Source organism: Limulus polyphemus, unplaced genomic scaffold (assembly GCF_000517525.1).
Source record: "Limulus polyphemus unplaced genomic scaffold, Limulus_polyphemus-2.1.2 Scaffold3152, whole genome shotgun sequence".
Classification (NCBI taxonomy): domain Eukaryota; kingdom Metazoa; phylum Arthropoda; class Merostomata; order Xiphosura; family Limulidae; genus Limulus; species Limulus polyphemus.
This window is the reverse complement of record NW_013668762.1, coordinates 86,878-108,192: the sequence shown is the minus strand read 5'-3', so window position 1 is coordinate 108,192 and position 21,315 is coordinate 86,878. Positions and strand designations below refer to the sequence as shown.

General features: G+C 35.6%; 1 protein-coding gene across 1 annotated transcript in view; it reads right to left on the bottom strand.

The window, feature by feature from the left end:
- Window positions 1–21,315, bottom strand: part of LOC106468758 (chordin-like) — an 84,651-nt gene that overhangs the window by 15,433 nt on the left and 47,903 nt on the right. The window contains exons 4-8 of the mRNA XM_022397121.1: window positions 11,511–11,582; window positions 8,385–8,502; window positions 7,732–7,831; window positions 5,821–5,968; window positions 239–325 (exon numbers count right to left, since the gene is read on the bottom strand). Of these exons, the coding sequence (XP_022252829.1) occupies window positions 239–325; window positions 5,821–5,968; window positions 7,732–7,831; window positions 8,385–8,502; window positions 11,511–11,582 (525 nt within the window). The remainder of the gene's footprint in view (window positions 1–238; window positions 326–5,820; window positions 5,969–7,731; window positions 7,832–8,384; window positions 8,503–11,510; window positions 11,583–21,315) is intronic.

The window sequence follows — 21,315 nt, the reverse complement described above, 5'->3', positions numbered from 1 at the left end:
CGGATTCGAACCCGCGACCCTCAGATTGTGAGTCGAGCGCCTTATCCACCTGGAATACAAATGGAGTACTTTATTTGTGTATTGTTGTTGTTTTTTAATGTTGATGTTGTGGCATATCCAAGAGTACTTCCTTTTCTTTTTGACACACCCTAACTCTTAACAGAAAGCATAGGAAGAAAGATGATAACCTACTGATGTGGTAACGACAGCAAATAAAATATAATTATTTCCAACTTACCAATCAGGGGTAGGCCTGTTATTTTGACGCTCTCTTCCAGGTCATCGGGAAAATTCTGAATCAGTGCTGCCCCCTGATGTTCAATGGCTGTGTACACATAATTTATAACCTTTTTATTTTAACTAACAACATAAATCAAATCAAATAAATAAAATGAATGAACGACGAAATGAATCTCGACTCACGATATGATCAATTAAAAGTTGGCAGACGATAATGGATTCTAAATATCCGAAAAGATGACCGCACCATGGACCAAAACCTACTCTCGTTGTTATTGGGCAGCTTTTTTTAGATGAGATGTTAAACGCCGAAGCTGGCGAAGCAGAGAAATTCATTAGGCCTAACTATTGGTGATAAAATTACGTCTGACTTTTGTTTTTATTACATTTCTCTAAGTTAATCCATTGTAGGTTTCAAATCAGAGAAGTTTACAAACAGCATTTGTGATCTATCTCTTGTAGCTGGTACGTTAAATCCATCTTTGAAACACATAAACATAAAAAAAAACATTACCATCCAAGACTACGTCTGTTACGTTAGATCAGTTTTAAATGAAGAAAAGGGGGTGAGAAACAGGGGTTAAATTGGGATTTTGAAAGAGGTGGAACTCCCTTTTGTGATCCACTTTGACGTTCCAATCAACGCTAACGGTTTTAATCGTCAAAAAGCGGGATTCCGTTCCTGATCGTTCCACCCCAAATTAACCCCTGATGAAAAATGGGTGATTTGACCAAAATCTATACAGTTTACCAAACATGTAAGTATGTGATAATATTTGTACTGATGTCACAGAAGCCCAGTAATTCATGACACTTTCTTTATAGCATTTTTCACATTACAGTGTGTATTCAGCTCGCAACTACGTGCCATACTTGATACAACAAAAAATCAACGAACAAAATAGCCTGCGAATCCCAGCAGGTGGCGTTGCCTTACAAAATTGTATCATCGCTACTTAACATGTGCCAAGTCCAAAAACCGCCCATTCTTTATTAAAGTAGTAGCAAAAACCAAGATCTGGGTGAATGATTACGTTATGACGACAACTGTAGTAATGGATAATTTCTTACTTATTACCACACCTCAGGCTCTGAGCATCATCAGTGACGTAATGGCGGCGATGCTTTTGATGTATAGACATTAAAAAAAATGGAAGTATTATTGTTCTTCGTCAGCTCCTACGCGATAGAGTTTTTTTTTTTAATCCATATATCTAATTTCTGTGTAAAAAAAAAGAAAACTTAAAAAGTCGCCGAAAAGTTGTTTTAAAAACACCGTGATTAATTTCCATTGGATTATCAAATGAAAAAAAAAACAACAAAAAAAAACACGGAAATATGCTAAGAAAATAATAAACTGACGAAATCGGCATTAATGCAATCGGACTTTCGAAACTGCTAAACTTGGCACAGCCTCTGCTAAATAGCGACTTCTCACGGAACACGTGGGAAACACACAGGAATGTTGAAACAGTAGGAATTACTCACACCAAATGATGGGTCGTTGCCAGTAAATAAAGTTGAATTAAATAATTAGAAACTTTGTCAATACTTGAATAAATTTCCCCGAACCAATCACGTGATATTCTGAGAGTATAACAAATAATACCAGTTTTAAATTTTGTTTTTTGTTCTAGAATTTTCGTGCGAAGACACGGAAAAAAGTTAGTTGATCATTACCGTCCCCCGTTTGGACCCGATCTGATAAGACTAACGGAAAGGCAGCTTAGTCAATTACACCTACCGCCAGCTCTTGAGATACTCTCGCCTAATCGAATAGTGAGATTTGACTGGTACTCTTATGCCGCACCCACGACACCAGAGGGCGGAGCGCCTTTTTTTTTCCGACAAAAGGCCGCGAAATATGAACTTTCTGATTCAAGGTCCAGCCAAGTAAGATATCTGTTAAATGAGGACCTCTCTTGATCACAAAAATCGGTCAAAGTATCTCTCTAATGTTTTATAATTTTTTAAAAACTATTACCGCAACAAAGAAAAACAAAACAAAAACCTTTGAAACATGTCAAAACACATTGAAACAATTCTCACATTTTTTTCCATCGAACAAAAGAAAATTTTAATAAGTTTATAAACGGAGAAAACACGGTTTATTTTTCAAGTTTTGCTGGTACGTTTGATAATAATGTTTGCTTATTTGTTTGTCATTAAAGCGCAAAAGGGCTATCTGGGTTCTGCCCACCCCGAGTATTGAAACCCGGTTCTTTAGCCTCACAAGTCTTCAGACGTACCGCTGAGACACTTGGTTTTTTTTGTTTGTTTTTTTTTGACAAGAACGTATGAAGAATAGAAGATGGCTTAAATTAACCCTTTCTCTGAGGCTGCTTTAAACGATTGTGGAATTTTGGCGAGCCGTACAATGTAAACAGCGCACTCGCATTCAACTGCCGGAGGTGAACCGTGCCCTATACGGCGAATCAGCAGTCAATGGGTTCACAAGTTGAACAGTACAAAGAACAGGTGATACAGTAACACGTACACAAGGCGGGCATGTGCATCAAATTATACGCAGAGAACATTAAGCCCTCAAGTTTTACTACTTTATGCCAAGTACGGCACTCAATTCGCAATAGACGATAAGCGGGTTCGAATCTCGTCACCGAACGTGCTCGCCCTTTCAGCCATAGGGACGTTATAATGTGACAGTCAATCTTACTATTCGTTGTTAAAGAAGTAGCCCAAGAGTTGGGGGGAGGGGGATGGAGTTCACAAGCATGTCAATCTTACTATTCGTTGTTAAAGAAGTAGCCCAAGAGTTGGGGGGAGGGGGAGGGAGTTCACAAGCATACCACCCTTTCTAGTCCATCACTTCAAAATCAAAAAACGGCTAGCGCAGATAGCTCTCGAATAGCTTTGCGCAAATTTCAACAAACAAAATAAAACGATTACTTCATACACCACCACCAAATAAATCTGTGCAAATAAATAGAACGGGAAATGTTGACGAGTTTCTTGTTAAGCACAAAAACTATACAATGGATTATGTATCCGTGCTCGGCCCACCACAGGTATCGAAACCCGATTTTTAGCGGTATAGACCGGGGGGGGAGTGTTGAAGACAAAATCGGTCACAACTGTTTACAGTTCGACTTTCGAATGACTTAAAACAGAGCCCCCTAGTGGCACCGCGTTAATTAATTTTTTTTCATTTCGACTGGTATAATTAAAGCAATGATCGCACTATGACACTCTTGACTTTCAGACTGTAACATAATCCTGGTGAGATTCACCAACAATAAAAGTTCCACACTACGTGGATTAACAATAGAATAGTTTCATGGATTAACAATAACATTACGTAACGGGCACGTTTAACGTTACGTCATTAAAGAATATTCTAGTTCTTCAAAACCATTAAGACGGATGATGAGTTTTTTGTTTTTTTTAAAAGATAAATTATGTAACATTATATTAGACGATGAAAATTAAAGGAATTGATTTATGAATTGCTATTTCTATGCGGTTTATGACGTAAGCACCCTAAAGAATGAACAACATGCCGCCCCAGATGGCAAAGTGTCTGAGATATTAAAAATCACCATTTACGAGCTCTAGCGGCCACTGCAAACAAAGATGTTGGTTGATATCCATATTCAGTGGTTGTAGAGACATAAAGAAAACCCGAGGTCAGATTTTTATGGAATTTTCAGCATCTACAAACACGCCTACCAGATACAGGATAGGTGCTATTTACAAAGTTTTAAAATTTTACCAAAAATTCACACGCATTTAAAACCGCTTTATATTTGTACAATAAATCAAATACTGTCTCGTTTTGGTAATCAAAAATCATTACAAGTACACTGAGTTTTAACACAGACGGACAAACCAATGAATGAATAGACAGAGAGACTAAGCAGTTAAGCAAGCAGATCGATAGTGGGGGTTTGGAATAAAGCTTTTAAAAAGTTTGTTTTAACTACTGACATTCCTGATTCGTCCAAGTTTATATAATTATAAAATTAGAATAAGCAATAAAATATAATTAAATATCTTAGTGTCAAAAACTGCCGATAACGTTAGGCTTAGCGTTAAACAGCAAATCATTGTATCATGAATGACAAAACACACCAGAAATAAAAAAGATAAAAAAATCTATAATTATCAAAAAACTGCCGAAAACATTAGGCTTAACGTTAAACAGCAAGTTATAGTATCACGAATGACAAAACACACCAGAAGGAAAAGATAAACATTAAATTATCAAAAACTAATGAAAAACATTAGGCTTAGCGACAACAGCAAATTACGAAGATTTTCATTAATTTGTCCTATATCACACAAAAACGCGCAATTAAACGTGATTCGCGCATAATGTTGGTTATTTGTACACATTTACACAGCAAGTTTGCTAAAATGTATATTATGAATGTTCATAAAAACTAAGATATGTCTTGCTTATAGCAACTGAAAGTTTATTTGATAATAAATATCACATCGTTCTTGACTTATATTTAACAAGTTATCTTTGACGATGAATTCATCAGTGTCTTAATGTGCCAGTGTAACAGTTGTTGATAAATTGGCGCTATATAATTTCTAAAACATTTTCCCGAGTCTGGATTTCGAATCTCCTTTTTTTCGTATTGCAAAGAGAAAAATTGGCTAAGAGGAAAATCATACTCCATCTTTTGGCCACTTGTTGAAATCTATATATTCTGAAGAGACAGTGGCATATCATTAACTTGTATTTTGCCTTCGTAGTGGCTTGGAGTCCAAAATGTTGCCCATAGTGGCTTGGAGTCCAAAATGTTGCCCATAACGTTCACAACTATCTAAGTCCAAATAGATTTCTAAAGAGACTGCATAATTTTGGTACACGGAGAAAAAAATATACAGTAAAGATTATACCAAGAACACTGAATTATCACCCCATTTGCACTCGGGTACATGAAACAACAACAGTTTTTAAGGATGTCTAAGACGTTAAGACTCGTGATAAGTAAACAACACTGTACTTCAACAACAAACAGAAACGGAAAATCTCTACAAACAACAACAACAACAACAAAAAAATCCTTTGCATTGCTTTTTTCTCTATAGCTTGGTTGACCTTAATGACAGCCTGGACGCTCTGTTTAAAGTATTTAGCACAACAACTAGCCACTAATGATGGTGCTCCAATCATCTTCTTCTCAGGATGGAACAGTTTCTAATACTCGTTTATTATCTGTAGTCTTCATCCTTCACCTCCCACCCCTTTAGTTGTCTCATTTCAAGAACAGGGTGTCCCAAAAGCCTGGTTTCACGAGGGAATGAAACTCCTGCATGATTTATTCGATGTGTTGTCCCTGTGTGCTCGAACGTACCATTTGTCGTGGTCGTGAGACGTTTTCAGTTGTGTTTCGACATCTTGGGACAGACATATCGAGCATTATGTGAAAATTTCATTTCCCCCATGGAACCAAAATTTTAGAGCACCCATAAATAAATTCACTTACTTCCACAGAGGTTCTAAAGATTTTTTTTTTGTAACCAGATTTGAGTTTTTTTTGAAAGATTTGTACTCGAATTAAAACAGCGCGGTGGTCAGTGAGCGCGTGTACCAAAACTAACACATACCTTCATTCACGTGCAGCTCCTTTGACCTGACAAATTTCCCTGCTACGAGACCTTCTGGATAGTGTTCTGTAGCTAAGGTCAGATGTAATCTTCCTTTCATTAATTTCCGCCGATAGACCTTTGGAATCATCCTCCACACACCGCACATCTAAAATGGAAAGCATATCTTGCTTAAAACAACTTGTCGCAGACGCACACAAACAGTTCAAAATGAAATCTTGCCTCAAAAGGTTTTTTAAACACTTCTAAACGTTTAGGGTCAGAGGTAGTGGAACCTCACAGTTGTCAGCGTTTTTGAAATGATGTGTTTTTTTTTGGGGGGGGGTACATAAATGAATACATCTCTACACATTGTATGGGCCCGGCATGGCCTGATGGTTAGGGTGCTCGACTCGCAATCTGTGGGTCGCGGGTTCAAATCCCCGTCCTACCAAACATGTTCGCCCTTTCAGCCGTGGGGGTGTTATAATGTGACGGTCAATCCCACTATTAGTTGGTAAAAGAGTAGCCCAAGAGTCAGCGGTGGATGATGATGACTAGCTGCCTTCCCTCTAGTCTTACACTGCTAAATCAGGGACGGCTAGCGCAGATAACCCTCGTGTAGCTTTGTGCGAAATCCATAACAAACAAACAAACACATTATATGATGCTATTTAATTCCTCCTTGTGACAAAATCTTTCTTTTGGATGTAAACCCTCAAAGATTTTATTTGTTTTTAAGCGCAAAGCTACAAAATGGACTATCAGTGTGGTGCCAACTATGGGTAAGGAAAAATTGAAACCCGATTTGTTGTGTTATAAGCCCATAGACTGAGCCACTAACAAATAACTCTGTATTTGCTATTTTCAACCCGAACGATAATATCTTATGCGACACATGGGGTAAACAGTCTTTTGCAGACATAGTCATTCTTAAGTTACAATCGCTGACCGGAGTCGGGGCATTCAGGCAGGAGCATCCGCCGCCTATGCGGCTACTCTTAACCGAAAAGTGGGATTGGCTACCACAATTATAATTCGATGACGTAACATGATTAGATTTTTAAACCTTCAGATACGCAGCCCGAAACGCTAATCATTAAGCTACGTCCGGTTCAGTAAACAGTTATTTTTTTCCCCTTCTTATTTCTAGTCAACTAGGCCACCGATATATATTAAATTAGAAAAGCAGGGTTCGAATCAATTTCACATTGTCTGTCGATCATCAGGTATTGATCCAAGTGAGGTCGTAAACCAGCCCTGACACTCGTTTACCGTTATTTATTTATAATATCGGACTCGAGGGCTTACATCACACGCATTTGTTTTTACATTACTCTTATCTAACAGAAGAGATAACAACTAAACGAGAAAACATTGCTCGTAGAAAAATGAACATTTTATAGCTCTGTTTGTTTGTAGTTGAGCACAAAGCTACACAAAGGGCTATCTGTGTTCTGCCTACCACGGGTATCGAAACGCGGTTTCTAGAGTTGTAAGTCTGCAAACATATAGTCGTGCCATGCTCGTAGAAAAATGAACATTTTATAGCTCTGTTTGTTTGTAGTTGAGCCCAAAGCTACACAAAGGGCTATCTGTGTTCTGCCTACCACGGATATCGAAACCCGGTTTCTAGAGTTGTAAGTCTGCAGACATATAGTCGTGCCACTGTGGGGGTAACATTTTTACAAACTAGCTAATACTATTTTATTCACTCATCTATCTCTCTCTACAAAATATATCCAGTTTAATTTGTTCTGGTTGTTGTTAAGTCCAAAGCTACATAATGGAATAGCAGTGCTCTGCCCACCACGGGTATCGAAATCCTATTTCTAGCGTAGGAAGTTTGCAAAACTTACAGCTAATCCACATTGCCATTGTAATATATATATATATATATATATATATATACTAGTTCAGATATCTCGTTACCTTTAAACCGTTTCCATAGTGATGTATCTTGTTTATTTCGTGTTCTTCCAGAATTTTTCCGTCAGAATCAGTGAAACGCAGAAACGTTGGTGTTTCTGATCTAATAATAATAATAATAAAAACAAATTCAACACAAAAACAAGTTATTTTGTATGTAAACACTATCAGAGATCCACAAAACATTTACGGTCAACTTAGTATATTTTATTGTAACAGTACTTCTTTAAATACAAGATTTCTAGAGTAATACAAAATAATTTTAATTGCATACACTGAATAATACACTTGTCTTAGGCCTAACATTAGTTAAGCCTTTATTAACTACGGCCTGTACTCGATAAAGAGATAAATGAACACATTAACTTGTGTACGTTTTTTGCTTTAGTTTAGTTAGGGATAAACATTACCATACTTAATACTATCAATAAATAAACTTATAATGTTATTCTACGACCTAACGTTAGACCTTTTGAAAACTTTGATAAGCTTTTAATATGTTGTATAAAATGTCTACTAAAGTATATTTACATCCGCCTTTTGAGGAAGTGCGCGCGCATGCGCATTTAGATAGAAAGGTGCACGCGCATTTTCAGGCGAGACCAAACTGAGTATTATTATAATAGACTGTTACGATATTTTCAACTATCACTTACCCCACATAATGAATCGTGTAATGTAACTTTCTTTTAACATAAGTGAAATATCCTCTAGCAGCGCTCTCTGTCGGCACCATTGGAGACAGTCCTCTTCCTGTCAGCAGAACGGTAAATTCTGTAATAAATTAGGCATTTACATCGTTAGATTAGATGAAAGGATCTTTGTATTGTTTAAAATAATGAAACACTAAAGTTCCATTTACAGTTTAAGAGTCAATTTCATTTATTAGGTTCAGTTCGGAGTCTTTTTTTTAAAAATCTACCGATAGGGAGCAAATAAATTTCGTTTTCAAAGAAAGAAAGAGGATATTATTTCAATAATATTGTCTCACGAAACAACATTTCACGTGTTTCACCTGGTGGTATATAGTGTTCCAACTAAACAACAATTGACTCCTGAGGATGACGTTGTAACGTCGAAACATGTAGAGTCGTCAACTTTTTGAAGGCCATATAGATAGGCCTAGATAAAATGCTTTTAATTGTGTATCAGTTTGAATATTATTTATGATTTTAACTTTATACACAAGTGCCAAAATACTATAACAATTCATACGTTTCACCTGGTGATATACGTTACTTATACACACAATCAAATATTAAGTTCCGATCAGAGCAAGCTATTTACTAAGAGCGAAGTTAAAAATGAACCCGACAAAAAAGTACAGCTAGTTTGTTATACAAGTTTCATTTTTCGCACCTTCGTTGTTAACGAAATGTTAATGGAAATAATAAGTGAACAAAAATGTAGACAGGGACAGATCTTGGCGTCGTCTTCGTAGGGCCGAAAAATATTAATATTTTTAATTAACGTTTCACTTACTGTAAACACATATACACACACGCGCACACTGTCGTACATTCACAGCAGCCGAGTGACATTTACGTAAACATGACTGACGAGTCAAAAACGTGGTTACGCCACGAGGTCAGTTAGAACCGGCTAAAAAAATATCGTCTGCTCGATATTACGCAAAAGTGAAGGCTAACAATGCCCAACAAATTACTCTGTTTACGCACTAAACTCCCATTAATGCTCCCAATATTTCTTCATTTAGTTACTAACGTCCAAAAAAGATTTGTCATGACGTCAGTTTCAACGATATAGAGACAAAAAAATTAAAACTTTCCTGTTGATTATCTTTCAATAAATCAAACTGATTTCAATTAATCTAAACAACGGTGAGAATTATCATATAAACTACAGGATTCAATAAATAAATTTGGATTTTTTTTTTTTGCTTCTTACACCATTTTGTTTGTTTGTTTATTTGGAATTAAGCACAAAGCTGCACAATGGACTATCCATGCTCTGCCCACCACGGGTATCGAAACCCGGTTTCTAGCGTTGTAAGTCCACAGACATACCGCTGTGCCATACTCCATATTGTTTTAAACTAATACAATATCAAGCAACAAACGAAAGACTCGCGCTAGCAGAGATATCTATAGATCCGGTAACGACACAAACAAGAAAGGTAAATCTCGTCTCTAAGCCTAATCATGCTGTAAAACTCGTTTAGACTTGTTTAAAAACGAAAGAATAAGATAAATATTTGACGATGGTTTGTCTTTTACTGTCATTAACTGACAATGACTTGTCTTTTACTGTCATTAACTGACAATGATATGTTTTTTACTGACATCAACTGACAAAGACTTGTCTTTTACTGTCATTAACTGACAATGATTTGTCTTTTACTGACATTAACTGACAAAGACTTTCTATTACTGTCATTAACTGACAATGGTTTTTTACTGTCATTAACTGACAATGATTTGTTTTTACTGTCATTAACTGACAATGACTTGTTTTTTACTGTCATTAACTGACAATGGTTTGTCTTTTACTGTCATTAACTGACAATGACTTGTCTTTTACTGTCATTAACTGACAATGACTTGTTTTTACTGTCATTAACTGACAATGACTTGTTTTTTACTGTCATTAACTGACAATGGTTTGTTTTTACTGTCATTAACTGACAATGACTTGTTTTTACTGTCATTAACTGACAATGATTTGTTTTTACTGTCATTAACTGACAATGATTTGTTTTTTACTGTCATTAAGTGCATAGTGCCAGTTGCCATTCGATAAAACTTCTCGTCTCAGTGAGAGTTGTATGTCAGTTCATACTTCGTTTTCCTCATTACGATTTGTCACCAGAATTCATGGAGAACGGCTATTTTTAGTTATAACCAGATGGCGCTAACGTAGTAAAATAAATCAAATAGGAATAAAACCATCGAAGTATTTATGGACTGCAAGTCGTCGCTTTGAGCGTGCGAATGTCAGATATACCATCGTCAAAATTGACTATATCTATTGTTTTCTTATTTTTACATTACTAATTAAAAGGTTATCAATAAAGATGATGTGAATATTAATGTTAGTTTCAATTCTAGTTGTCTAATATTTTGTGGTGATGGCGGTGTTTGAGCGCAAAGCTGCATGGCAGGGAATCGAATCCCAAATGTTAAGAGTTGTAAGTCAGTAAACTTATCGACCACATTTTTGTAGTTTACAGTTTGAAAATCTCGTCTTTTTCATTATTTTAGAATTATAAAAATCAGAAATGAGCATTTAGCAAAGAAAGATTCAGATCACAAAATAAAAATAAATGGTTTTTCGATGTTCTCCAGTAAGGTGTACTGTATTATTTTTTTTAATAACATTGTCATTGGTTAGAATGTTTAATGTATATTTGCTTTTACTATTTTTAATTCCTTTACTAATAAATGTAATAAAAAATATATAAGTTTGGAATTATTGGCATAGTGTATGGATTTAGTGCTAATCTAAACCTCGTGAGTGGGATGTTATTGGGATTACGGCCGAAAGTACCGCTTATCACAACAGTGGGAATATCGCTGTTGATTTCTAGTTATGATCTACATATGTAATTTGCCTTAATCGGAAGTTAATGTTAAAAATGCATATTGTTTCTGACATACATAAAAGTAGCCAAACGCACGTAACTTCCCCGTGGACAATATCCGTTTCTTGAAAATTGGAAATTTGATTTTTTTTTTTTACAAATACTAAAGAGCGTCTGAAAACATACGATATATTAAAAACAAAATACTAATTTAGATACTAAATAAACACTGAACCCCCACCTTTCATTTTTCTATCATCATCTTCCTCGCCTAATTTTTGGCTTGCAAGATGCTCCTCTAGTCCTAGGTAATCTGAAAAGTAAAATAATAATTATGACGAAAAAATAAGAAATAAAGATGGCAAACCTTAAGTTTAAAAAATATTTTTTTATTTCCTCAACTTAAGAAGTTGTTTCATTGAAAATGTACCCTCCTGCTGGTCTAACATTTTTTTTTGGACTAGTATATTTGTAGTTGAGCACAAAGCTACACAATGGGTTATCTGTGCTCTGCTCACCACGGGTGCCGAAACCCGGACTTTTTAGCTTGATGAGAGTGCAAGCACTCAATACTGAATATTGTATCCTTATAACAATCGGTCTATTAACGCAATGTACGTTAAAAACTAGGACTTGCGCAGGCGCATTATGATTTTCCGATCGTTCCGAACAGTACATTTTCACCGCTAATCTCCCTAAAAAAAAAGAGGGGGGGATTTAAAGTCACTATGGGGCACCTAATTCAATCAATAATACATTAATTGAAAATGTGTTGAACTTTAGAGATATTGCTAAAAAAAATTAACGTGGAAAAAAGAACTAACTGAAGTTATTCTACCAGATCACGATGTAAGTTCTATAGTACCAGATCACGATGTAAGTTTTATAGTACCAGATCACGGTGTAAGTTTTATAGTACCAGATCACGGTGTAAGTTCTATTCTACCAGATCACGATGTAAGTTTTATACTACCAGATCACGATGTAAGTTTTATACTACCAGATCACGATGTAAGTTCTACACTACCAGATCACGATGCAAGTTCTATTCTACCAGATCACGATGTAAGTTTTATACTACCAGATCACGATGTAAGTTCTATTCTACCAGATCACGATGTAAGTTTTATAGTACCAGATCACGGTGTAAGTTTTATAGTACCAGATCACGGTGTAAGTTCTATTCTACCAGATCACGATGTAAGTTTTATACTACCAGATCACGATGTAAGTTTTATACTACCAGATCACGATGTAAGTTATATTCCACCAGATCACGATGTAAGTTCTATTCTACCAGATCACGATGTAAGTTCTATTCTACCAGATCACGATGTAAGTTCTATACTACCAGATCACGATGTAAGTTCTATTCTACCAGATCACGATGTAAGTTCTATACTACCAGATCACGATGTAAGTTCTATTCTACCAGATCACGATGTAAGTTCTATACTACCAGATCACGATGTAAGTTCGAATCAGCTGCGGTACTGTCCATACATTATAATAATGATTAAAAACTAAATGAATTATACCTTATAAATAATAGCGTATCAATCTGAAAACAAACATACTGATTAAAGCTGCAGGCTGAAAACTTCCTTTTTTTGTGTTTAAAAACAAAGAAAAAAAAATTATTTTTCTTTCCTTACTAACCAGCTCTTGGCATAGTTTTAAAAACATATTACGCATTATGTTTAGTTCTTTGTTTATAAATTTTATTTTGAATCATGTTTATTTAACTTAAGAGGATCAAGAGTAAACACAGAACTAGAAATAATGTCCACAAGTACCAGTGTTTGTTCCTAAGCAACCCGGTAAGTATTACTGTAACCATGTGCCGGAATACAAAAACTGAAAGATAAATATTTCTACCAATGATAAACAAATAATGTATTGATGAATCCATTATTTACCACAGTCTGTTGCTAAGCGACGAAGCGAGTCCAAAGAGTGGTGTTATAAAGGGTGCGCTTCAAAGAAAGACGAAAATAGTTAGTTTTTTTTTACTAAGTTTTGAACGACGTAAAGATGGCACTACTAAGTTTTAAATCACGAAAATTGGTATGGTTAACATTATGTTTCTTTATTCAGTCATTCCCTCCATTTTTTTTATCTACTTTATTTTCCCTCTTCTCATTTTAATTATCTTTTTTTTGTCAAGTGTCGAAAGCAACACGGTAAAATCCACAAACTTCAGTGATTGTATATCCTGCTTAATGGTGATAACCCTTGTAATAAGATTATGCCGTTTTCCATCTGTATGTGTTAATAACCTGAATATCCAGCATTGCAGGTTAGCCTGAAAGAGTGTACTTAAGTCTTATTTTGTTTGCTACATAATCCTCGTGTTTATTAAAACTTGAACATTTAAACCTTGCACATACGTTTCTGGAGCAGCAAGAGATTCGTGTATAGCTCGCCCCCCTCCATCCCCTTGTTTAAGCACTTGACAAGCCACTGAATATATATATATATATATATATATATTTACACTTAGCCCATTTTTAAGTTAACGCAACGTAGAAGTAAAGAAGGAACTTATTTGAAAACGTCTCTGTGCTGCGGTTCATTGCACACAACACGGTCTTTATCTAGCGTTGTAACAATAATACACCACGAGCTGAGTTTTTCCCAGGCAAAAAAAAACAAAACATAGAAGCTACTACTAACGGACAGACGTCCAGGAGGATCTGATATGCAGTGTACTAGATCAACTGCTAAAGTTATAACTAGACAGTATTTAAACCCTAGAAACACGGGCCTAGTGGAGAAAGTTGCCGAGAAGCCAATTAGCCTCGAGGTGCCTCGGGTTTTCGATACAAACTCATGTAACATTTCAATGTCAAAAATTCTGCATACGATGACTCACAACGCTGGCAAAAAAAAAACAACAACAAAAAAAACCAACATCGAATCCCTCCCTTCGTTCTCCTACAATGGAAGAGTTATAAACAGAGCTTGGGTTGTTACCAAAACACATGAAATATCCATACTATAGTTTCATCATACTCTAGCACCCAGCTGCTAAATATGTAACTATTTATCACTCCCATTGGGAGTTTCCCCAAAGTTAAATCGTGTTCAATAAAAGTTAGAAATCACACTTCTTTCGTCTCACGTGTTAGCAGGTTTAATAATAGATATACAACTTTTCCGAAAATACGCAAACAAGGTTGGTAGGTTTCACACACACACACACAAACAAGGTTTGTAGGTTTCACACACATCCCTCGTATAGTTATTATGTCACCGAAACTCGCGATTTTAATTTTTCGGTAAAATAACAGAATTGTTTTTGTTTTGTTTTATTTCACAAAAAATGTAAAAATGAAGAAGTGAAAATTAACGTTACTAAACCTGCTATTTAAATTAACGTTACTAAACCTGCTATTTAAATTAACGTTACTAAACCTGCTATTTAAATTAACGTTTTTAAATAGCAGGTTTAGTGTTTGAGTAGTTATTGTTTTTTTGTTTTTTTAGAAGAAACCAAAATTGGGCTATATGATTTTTTTCCACCGAGGGAAATCGAACCCCTGATCTTAGCGCTGTAAAACTGTACTCTTAACGGAGGACTTCAGTCGTTAACCTAGAGAAAGTACATTCACAATCAGGCTTACCGGGAGACTACTGTCCACCAGAGAGCGACAAAAAATGCATACGTAGTGTATCAAATCAGAACGCAACATTAAACAAATATTAACCGCGCCTTCAATCACTTAATGTGTACACAGCATCTTTCCAAAAAAACCATTCCGAAGGAGGTGGGGGGTACATGCACAATAGTTCTTTCCCAAAGACCAACTTTAATGATTCTAGACGTCACTGTTAAGAATAATTAGGGTTCATAGATCGGGTTCTGATGCTTCAAAAAAAGAAGAAAAAAAATGTGCTTCGTACGTTATTCTTTTCAAGAGGGCTGTAAAAAAAAGAAAGGTACATTATGCGCCATTATTTGCAATAAACGAATAATTATTATTATTTGGTTAAGTATTATTTTCCAGTAAAGAATTATAACCCAATGCTCTAATTTGTAAGTTCTTAGATCAATAAAGAGACATACGTAAAGTAATTATTAGTTTTAATTTTAGTACTAGCGAAATCGTGGGCCTTTGGTCCATATTTACAAGGGTGGGCCATATTTATAGGGCCGCTACACTGCAGATTTAATGCCTCAGTTATATTTTGCACTTTTCAGTTTAATTATCAGTGTCGCAAAAATTAAACTTTAATTTCTTTAACGAAGTTACGAACGTTAATTATTAGGCCTATTTATATGCTCGAATGTAAATCAATGCCAGATTTGGGTTCCGTCTTCGGGAAATCCCCATAAATGTGTTTTCGCGAAATATCTGGGTTCCCTAAAGTGTTGGGTGAAAATTTTTACCTTTGTGCAAACCTCAGAGCGGAGACAATTCGTTTGGCGCCACTTTAAAAGTTGGTGAGTCCAGCAGTTTAGAAAAAAGGGGTTTTCGGGAAATCCCCGGGTTCCCCAAGGAGTGGGGTGAAACATTTTACCTGTTTGCAAACCTCGGGAACGAGACGATTCATTTGGTACCACTTAGAAGTCGGTACGACCAGCAGTTTAGGAGTCACGTGACACACAGACACTGAATCTTTATATATAGACAAGCCTAACGTTGGGACGAACCAAGTTAGATCACCTATAACACGCTAACACTAACATCCTGGATATATTGTGCTGTGATAAGTACGGAGCTAACATTCATTCTAGGTCTATAGTGGACATAAGAAGAGAAGAAACGAAAATTGTTTATATAAACATACAATTGTTGTATAACATATTATAGATAATTTGTACAAACATACAATTGTTGTATAACATATTATAGATAATTTGTATATTATATAAACGTACAATTGTTGTATAACATATTATAGATAATTTGTATATTATATAAACGTACATTGTTGTATAACATATTATAGATAATTTGTATAAACATACAATTGTTGTATAACATATTATAGATAATTTGTACAAACATACAATTGTTGTATAACATATTATAGATAATTTGTACAAACATACAATTGTTGTATAACATATTATAGATAATTTGTATATTGTATAAACGTACAATTGTTGTATAACATATTAGATAAATTGTATATTGTATAAACATACAATTGTTGTATATCATATTATAGATAATTTATATATTGTATAATGTAAAAAATTCAGTAACTTAAAAACATTACTTTATGAATATTAATTATATACGATCCTGTCGCGTAGGTCATGTAAATAATCGAGGCGTGTTGACATCCAGTGTTCAGATCTTGAAAATTTGAAAGTTGGCAACCCTAACGGCTACCAGGAGGCCTACCAACCTGTACTTTATTTGTGTAAAATAATTTAGTATGAATTAAAGAAGCAAAGATACGGTTGTAATTTAAATTCTGTCATATGATCGACTCAAACATATGATTAGCACAATACCTTTCCAATTCTCTCTATTTTAAAATGTTTCGAGGTTCTTGTTCTACATTGACAACATCTTTAATTCATTTACTTGCGAGTTTCTTTCGTTCAAAGCATAGATAGCAGCACTCAGTGGCGTAACTACAAAAGATGTCCCCCCCTTCCCCCAGGAATTGCGGGGGCATACTCACTGGCAGCACTTACTGACGCACTTTAAAAAAATGAAATTAAATTCTTAATGGGAAAAGGGTTGGTTGTAATTTATGGAACGGAATGTGTTTAGAGATGGCAATATTGTAGTTTACCAGTGTTTAGAGATGGCAATATTGTACAATATTGCCATCTCTAAACACTGGTAAACTACAATATTGCCATCTCTAAACACTGGTAAACTACAATATTGCCATCTCTAAACACTGGTAAAAGTAGTTTTACCAGCGATATTTACTTTTGACACCATGTATACATTCGGAGAGAGTAGGGTCGTGTATGGTACTAGAATGTAAACGATATACTCCTGAGAAGTACACCCCACGAGATCGGCATTAACTTTCATTAGCAGGCCAAGGTCAGACTCAGATGTGACGTCACGATGGAACAATCACATTTTTCATGACGCCTCTTGGCTAGGTTGGGTAAAATGATCCGATATCATTTAGCCTCCCCAAGAATTAAATGAGAAGAATATGAGAGCCAAACACACAACAGCCCCATCTATGGTTTTGTAAAAACTCTGAATCGAGAGTACTACAAAATTTTCGTCATGTTGCGTAAAACGCTTCATTACGTGATCACAAGCTTAAAGTGAGTTTGTATGTATGATGAATTTCGCGCAAAACTACACGGGGGCTATCTGCACTAGCCGTCTCAAGAGATAGATTAGAAGGAAGGCTGCTAGTCAACACCACCCACCGCCAACTCTTGGGCTACTTTTTAACAATGAATGATGAGATTGATCGTCACACTATAGCGCCCCAACAGGTAAAAGAGCGAGAATGTTCGGCGACAGGATTAGAACCCGCAGATTGTGAGTCGAGTGTCCCTAACCATCAGGCCATACCAGGACTTATAATAAGAGAGATTCTTGTACACGAAGTTAAATCACGTAATATTATACGGGAATGAGAACGAACAAAAAGAGTAAGGATGCTGTTGTAGAAAAGAAACGCTCTTTGAAACGACGAAATGCCTAACATGTTTGTCACATTCTCATAGCCTTAAAACGAAAGAAACGCAACTTTGTACTTTTAATAACCTGAAAATCGAGGTTAAAAACACCGGAGTACTAAAATAAAACTTTATTTAAAAGTATCGTTAAAAATGAAGACGCGACTGTTTACTAATAAAGTTTAATTTTACATTTAAAACACGCACAAGGAAGTATTATATGATTGTTAACCGTAATTCCCGACTGCTTTTACTAAAGGTGAAACAATGAACCAGCTAAGGCAAGAATAAAGGGCTATTGATATAACATAGAAATCATTTTCTCGTGTATAAATACACAAATGTGGTCGTTCATTTTTTTATATAAACGCTGCAATAAAAGCTTAAAAGGAAAGAATTCTCGTTAATCTCACACGAGACTAAAATTAAATTAAATAAACGGAAATAAAATAACGGATTTAATGAAGTCATTTGGTTATTAAACGATAGAGGGCTTGGGTCTTTTTGAATGTTTTAAAAGGTAACAAACTTCGGATTTAGTGAAGTCATTTGGTTATTAAACGCTAGAGGGCTTGGGTGCTTTTTGAATGTTTTAAAAGGTAACAAACTTCGGATTTAGTGAAGTCATTTGGTTATTAAACGCTAGAGGGCTTGGGTGCTTTTTGAAAATCTCTAAATAAGTAACAAATTACAGATATAGTGAAGTAATTGGTTATTAAACGCTAGAGGGCTTGGGTCTTTTTTTGAATGTCTTAATAAGTAACAAACTCCGGATTTAATGAAGCCATTTGGTTATTAAACGCTATAGGGCTTGGGTCCTTTTTAATATGTCTTAATAAGTAACAAACTCCGGACTTAATTAAGCCATTTGGTCATTAAACGCTAGAGGGCTTGGGTCCTTTTTGAATGTCTTAATAAGTAACAAACTCCGGATTTAATTAAGTCATTTGGTTATTAAACGCTAGAGGGCTTGGGTGCTTTCAGAATCTGTCTTAATAAGTAATAATGAACTCCGCATTTAATGAAGTCATTTGGTTATTAAACGCCAGAGGGCTTGGGTGCTTTTTGAATCTGTCTTAATCAGTTCTCAGGAGTTCCCGCCACCCACAAGTTTCCTAATACAAAGATCGTGGGACCAACAGGAAAACTTAGGGTGTGAAAATCGGTCTCAGACTTAATAGCCGTTTTTCTTTTCACTTAGGCAGTGTTACAAATCACCGGATTTAATGCTTTACCGCCTTCTTCGCCCTACTTAGGGTGAGAAGATCAATAATAGCGGGCCCCATGGAATCCTTTTGTCGCTGTAAAACCCCTACAAGGCCGAGCTGTCGCTCCCATCTTCTCTTAGTGACTTTGCCCTACGGTGTTTTGTTAGATTTCAGTAACAACACAAAATAAACGTTGCTGGACCACCGCTGTCGAATTGATTTTCTATATTCTCCCAACTGTATATTCGCTTTTATTCTTCAGTCGGCCATTCTTTCTTTAAGGTTTGTCCCAAACGACCACAAAGCTGGGAATACTCTCGGAGGAAAGCCCGTGCATGATAGGTCAAACATTTCAACATCTGTTACCTAGTCTAATGGCCGCTTTTACTGCGCTCGTGTGGGTATGTTCACGCGCTTATAGCTTGGCAACTTAAGTAATGATACTGACCAACTATAAAAAAAAATCTTATTAACGTATAAAAAACTTTGATACAATTTTTTTACGAAAAAAAACAAACACACAGAAATCGAGAGAAACGAAAAGTTTACGATTAGAAAGATATTTTAAACTAGATGGAGTCATCAATGAGTCACTGCTAAGTTGGATCATTTAAACTAGATTGAGTCATCAACGACTAAGTTCTATCATTTAAACTAGGGTGAATCATCAACAAGTCACTTCTAAGATGGATCATTTAAACTTGGTTGAGTCATCAAAAGTTAGCACTAAGATGTTTCATTTAAACTTGGTTGAGTCATCAAAAGTTAGCACTAAGATGTTTCATTTAAACTTGGTTGAGTCATCAAAGGTTAGCACTAAGATGTCTCATTTAAACTTGGTTGAGTCACCAAAAGTCACCATTAAGATGAGTAATTTAAACTTGGTTGAATCATCAAAATTTAGTACTAAGATGGATCATTTAAACTTGGTTGAGTCATCAAAAGTTAGCACTAAGATGTCTCATTTAAACTTGGTTGAGTCACCAAAAGTCACTATTAAGATGAGTAATTTAAACTTGGTTGAATCATCAAAATTTAGTATTAAGATGGATCATTTAAACTTGGTTGAGCCATCATAGGACTTTGCGATTCTATACTGAGTATCTCATAGCTCTTGACACAAAGGCTACTGCTACAAAAACCAAGACACCACTTAGTGCTTCCTAATTTTCATATTTTCATTACACGTTCTTTGACAATTTTCTGTGGATATTTGCCGAATTATTTTGATTGCCCAGATAGATCCGCCGAGAAGGAGCACTAGTGTAACTGAATGTGCGCACGTGCTGCTCTCCGTGTACATCGAGGGATGAGAATTGTAATGCTAACAGTACCATGGCTGTTTACCAAGGCCACCGAAAGTGTTCACTAAGCTGCTGTGTTTGTTTTACTTTTTATGCTACGTACCATTCCTTATCATATTTCGTTAATCTATCTACTGTTACTCCGTCATGAATAGCTACTTTTGTAAAATCAATCTAAAAAGTATATATGTATATATTGATTTTAAAATTAAACCAATATCTGCTTGTCGCATTTTGTCTTACTCCTGCTAACGCGTGCATATTTATTAATAAAAACGTACACATTTATTAACTGATATCATCACGGCTGTTTTTTTTTTGTTGTTGCTGTTTCTTTCATGCTGGATGAAACTGGGTTAGAGAATACAGGCTGTACTGGTAGATTTCAACCCTTACAACCGTTATTGACTAAGAGACTCGGTACACACTTTGATTAAGTATAGCCTTCTTACATGTGCAGTGCGAGATGTACAAAACCAAAACCTTCTCGAGTGTACGGAAGCCCTGAAGGGCCACTTAAGTGTATTTCAAGCGGTTCAGCAATGTATTATAAAGAGAACAAACTATCCCTTTTTAGTTTATGAGTATGTATGAGCTAAGATCCAATGACGACATTCCTTGCCGGAAGCTACGTCATAATTAGTGGTTCTTCTAGCTGAAATTACGTCACTTTCTCTTTTATTTTTGTGAATCAGGACTATAAATCAGCGTTTCTCACATTGTGGGGCGTAAAACAGTTATATATATATATATATATATATATATATTTATTAAAACGTTATTTATAAAATAAAGATCCATAAATGTTGTTTAACAAATAAACAAAGTAAAATACAAGATCACTACTAGACTTTAATGAACTATATTGAGCCAACACTAACTTCCAATTGAACATGGGTCCCCCAGGAACCTGTC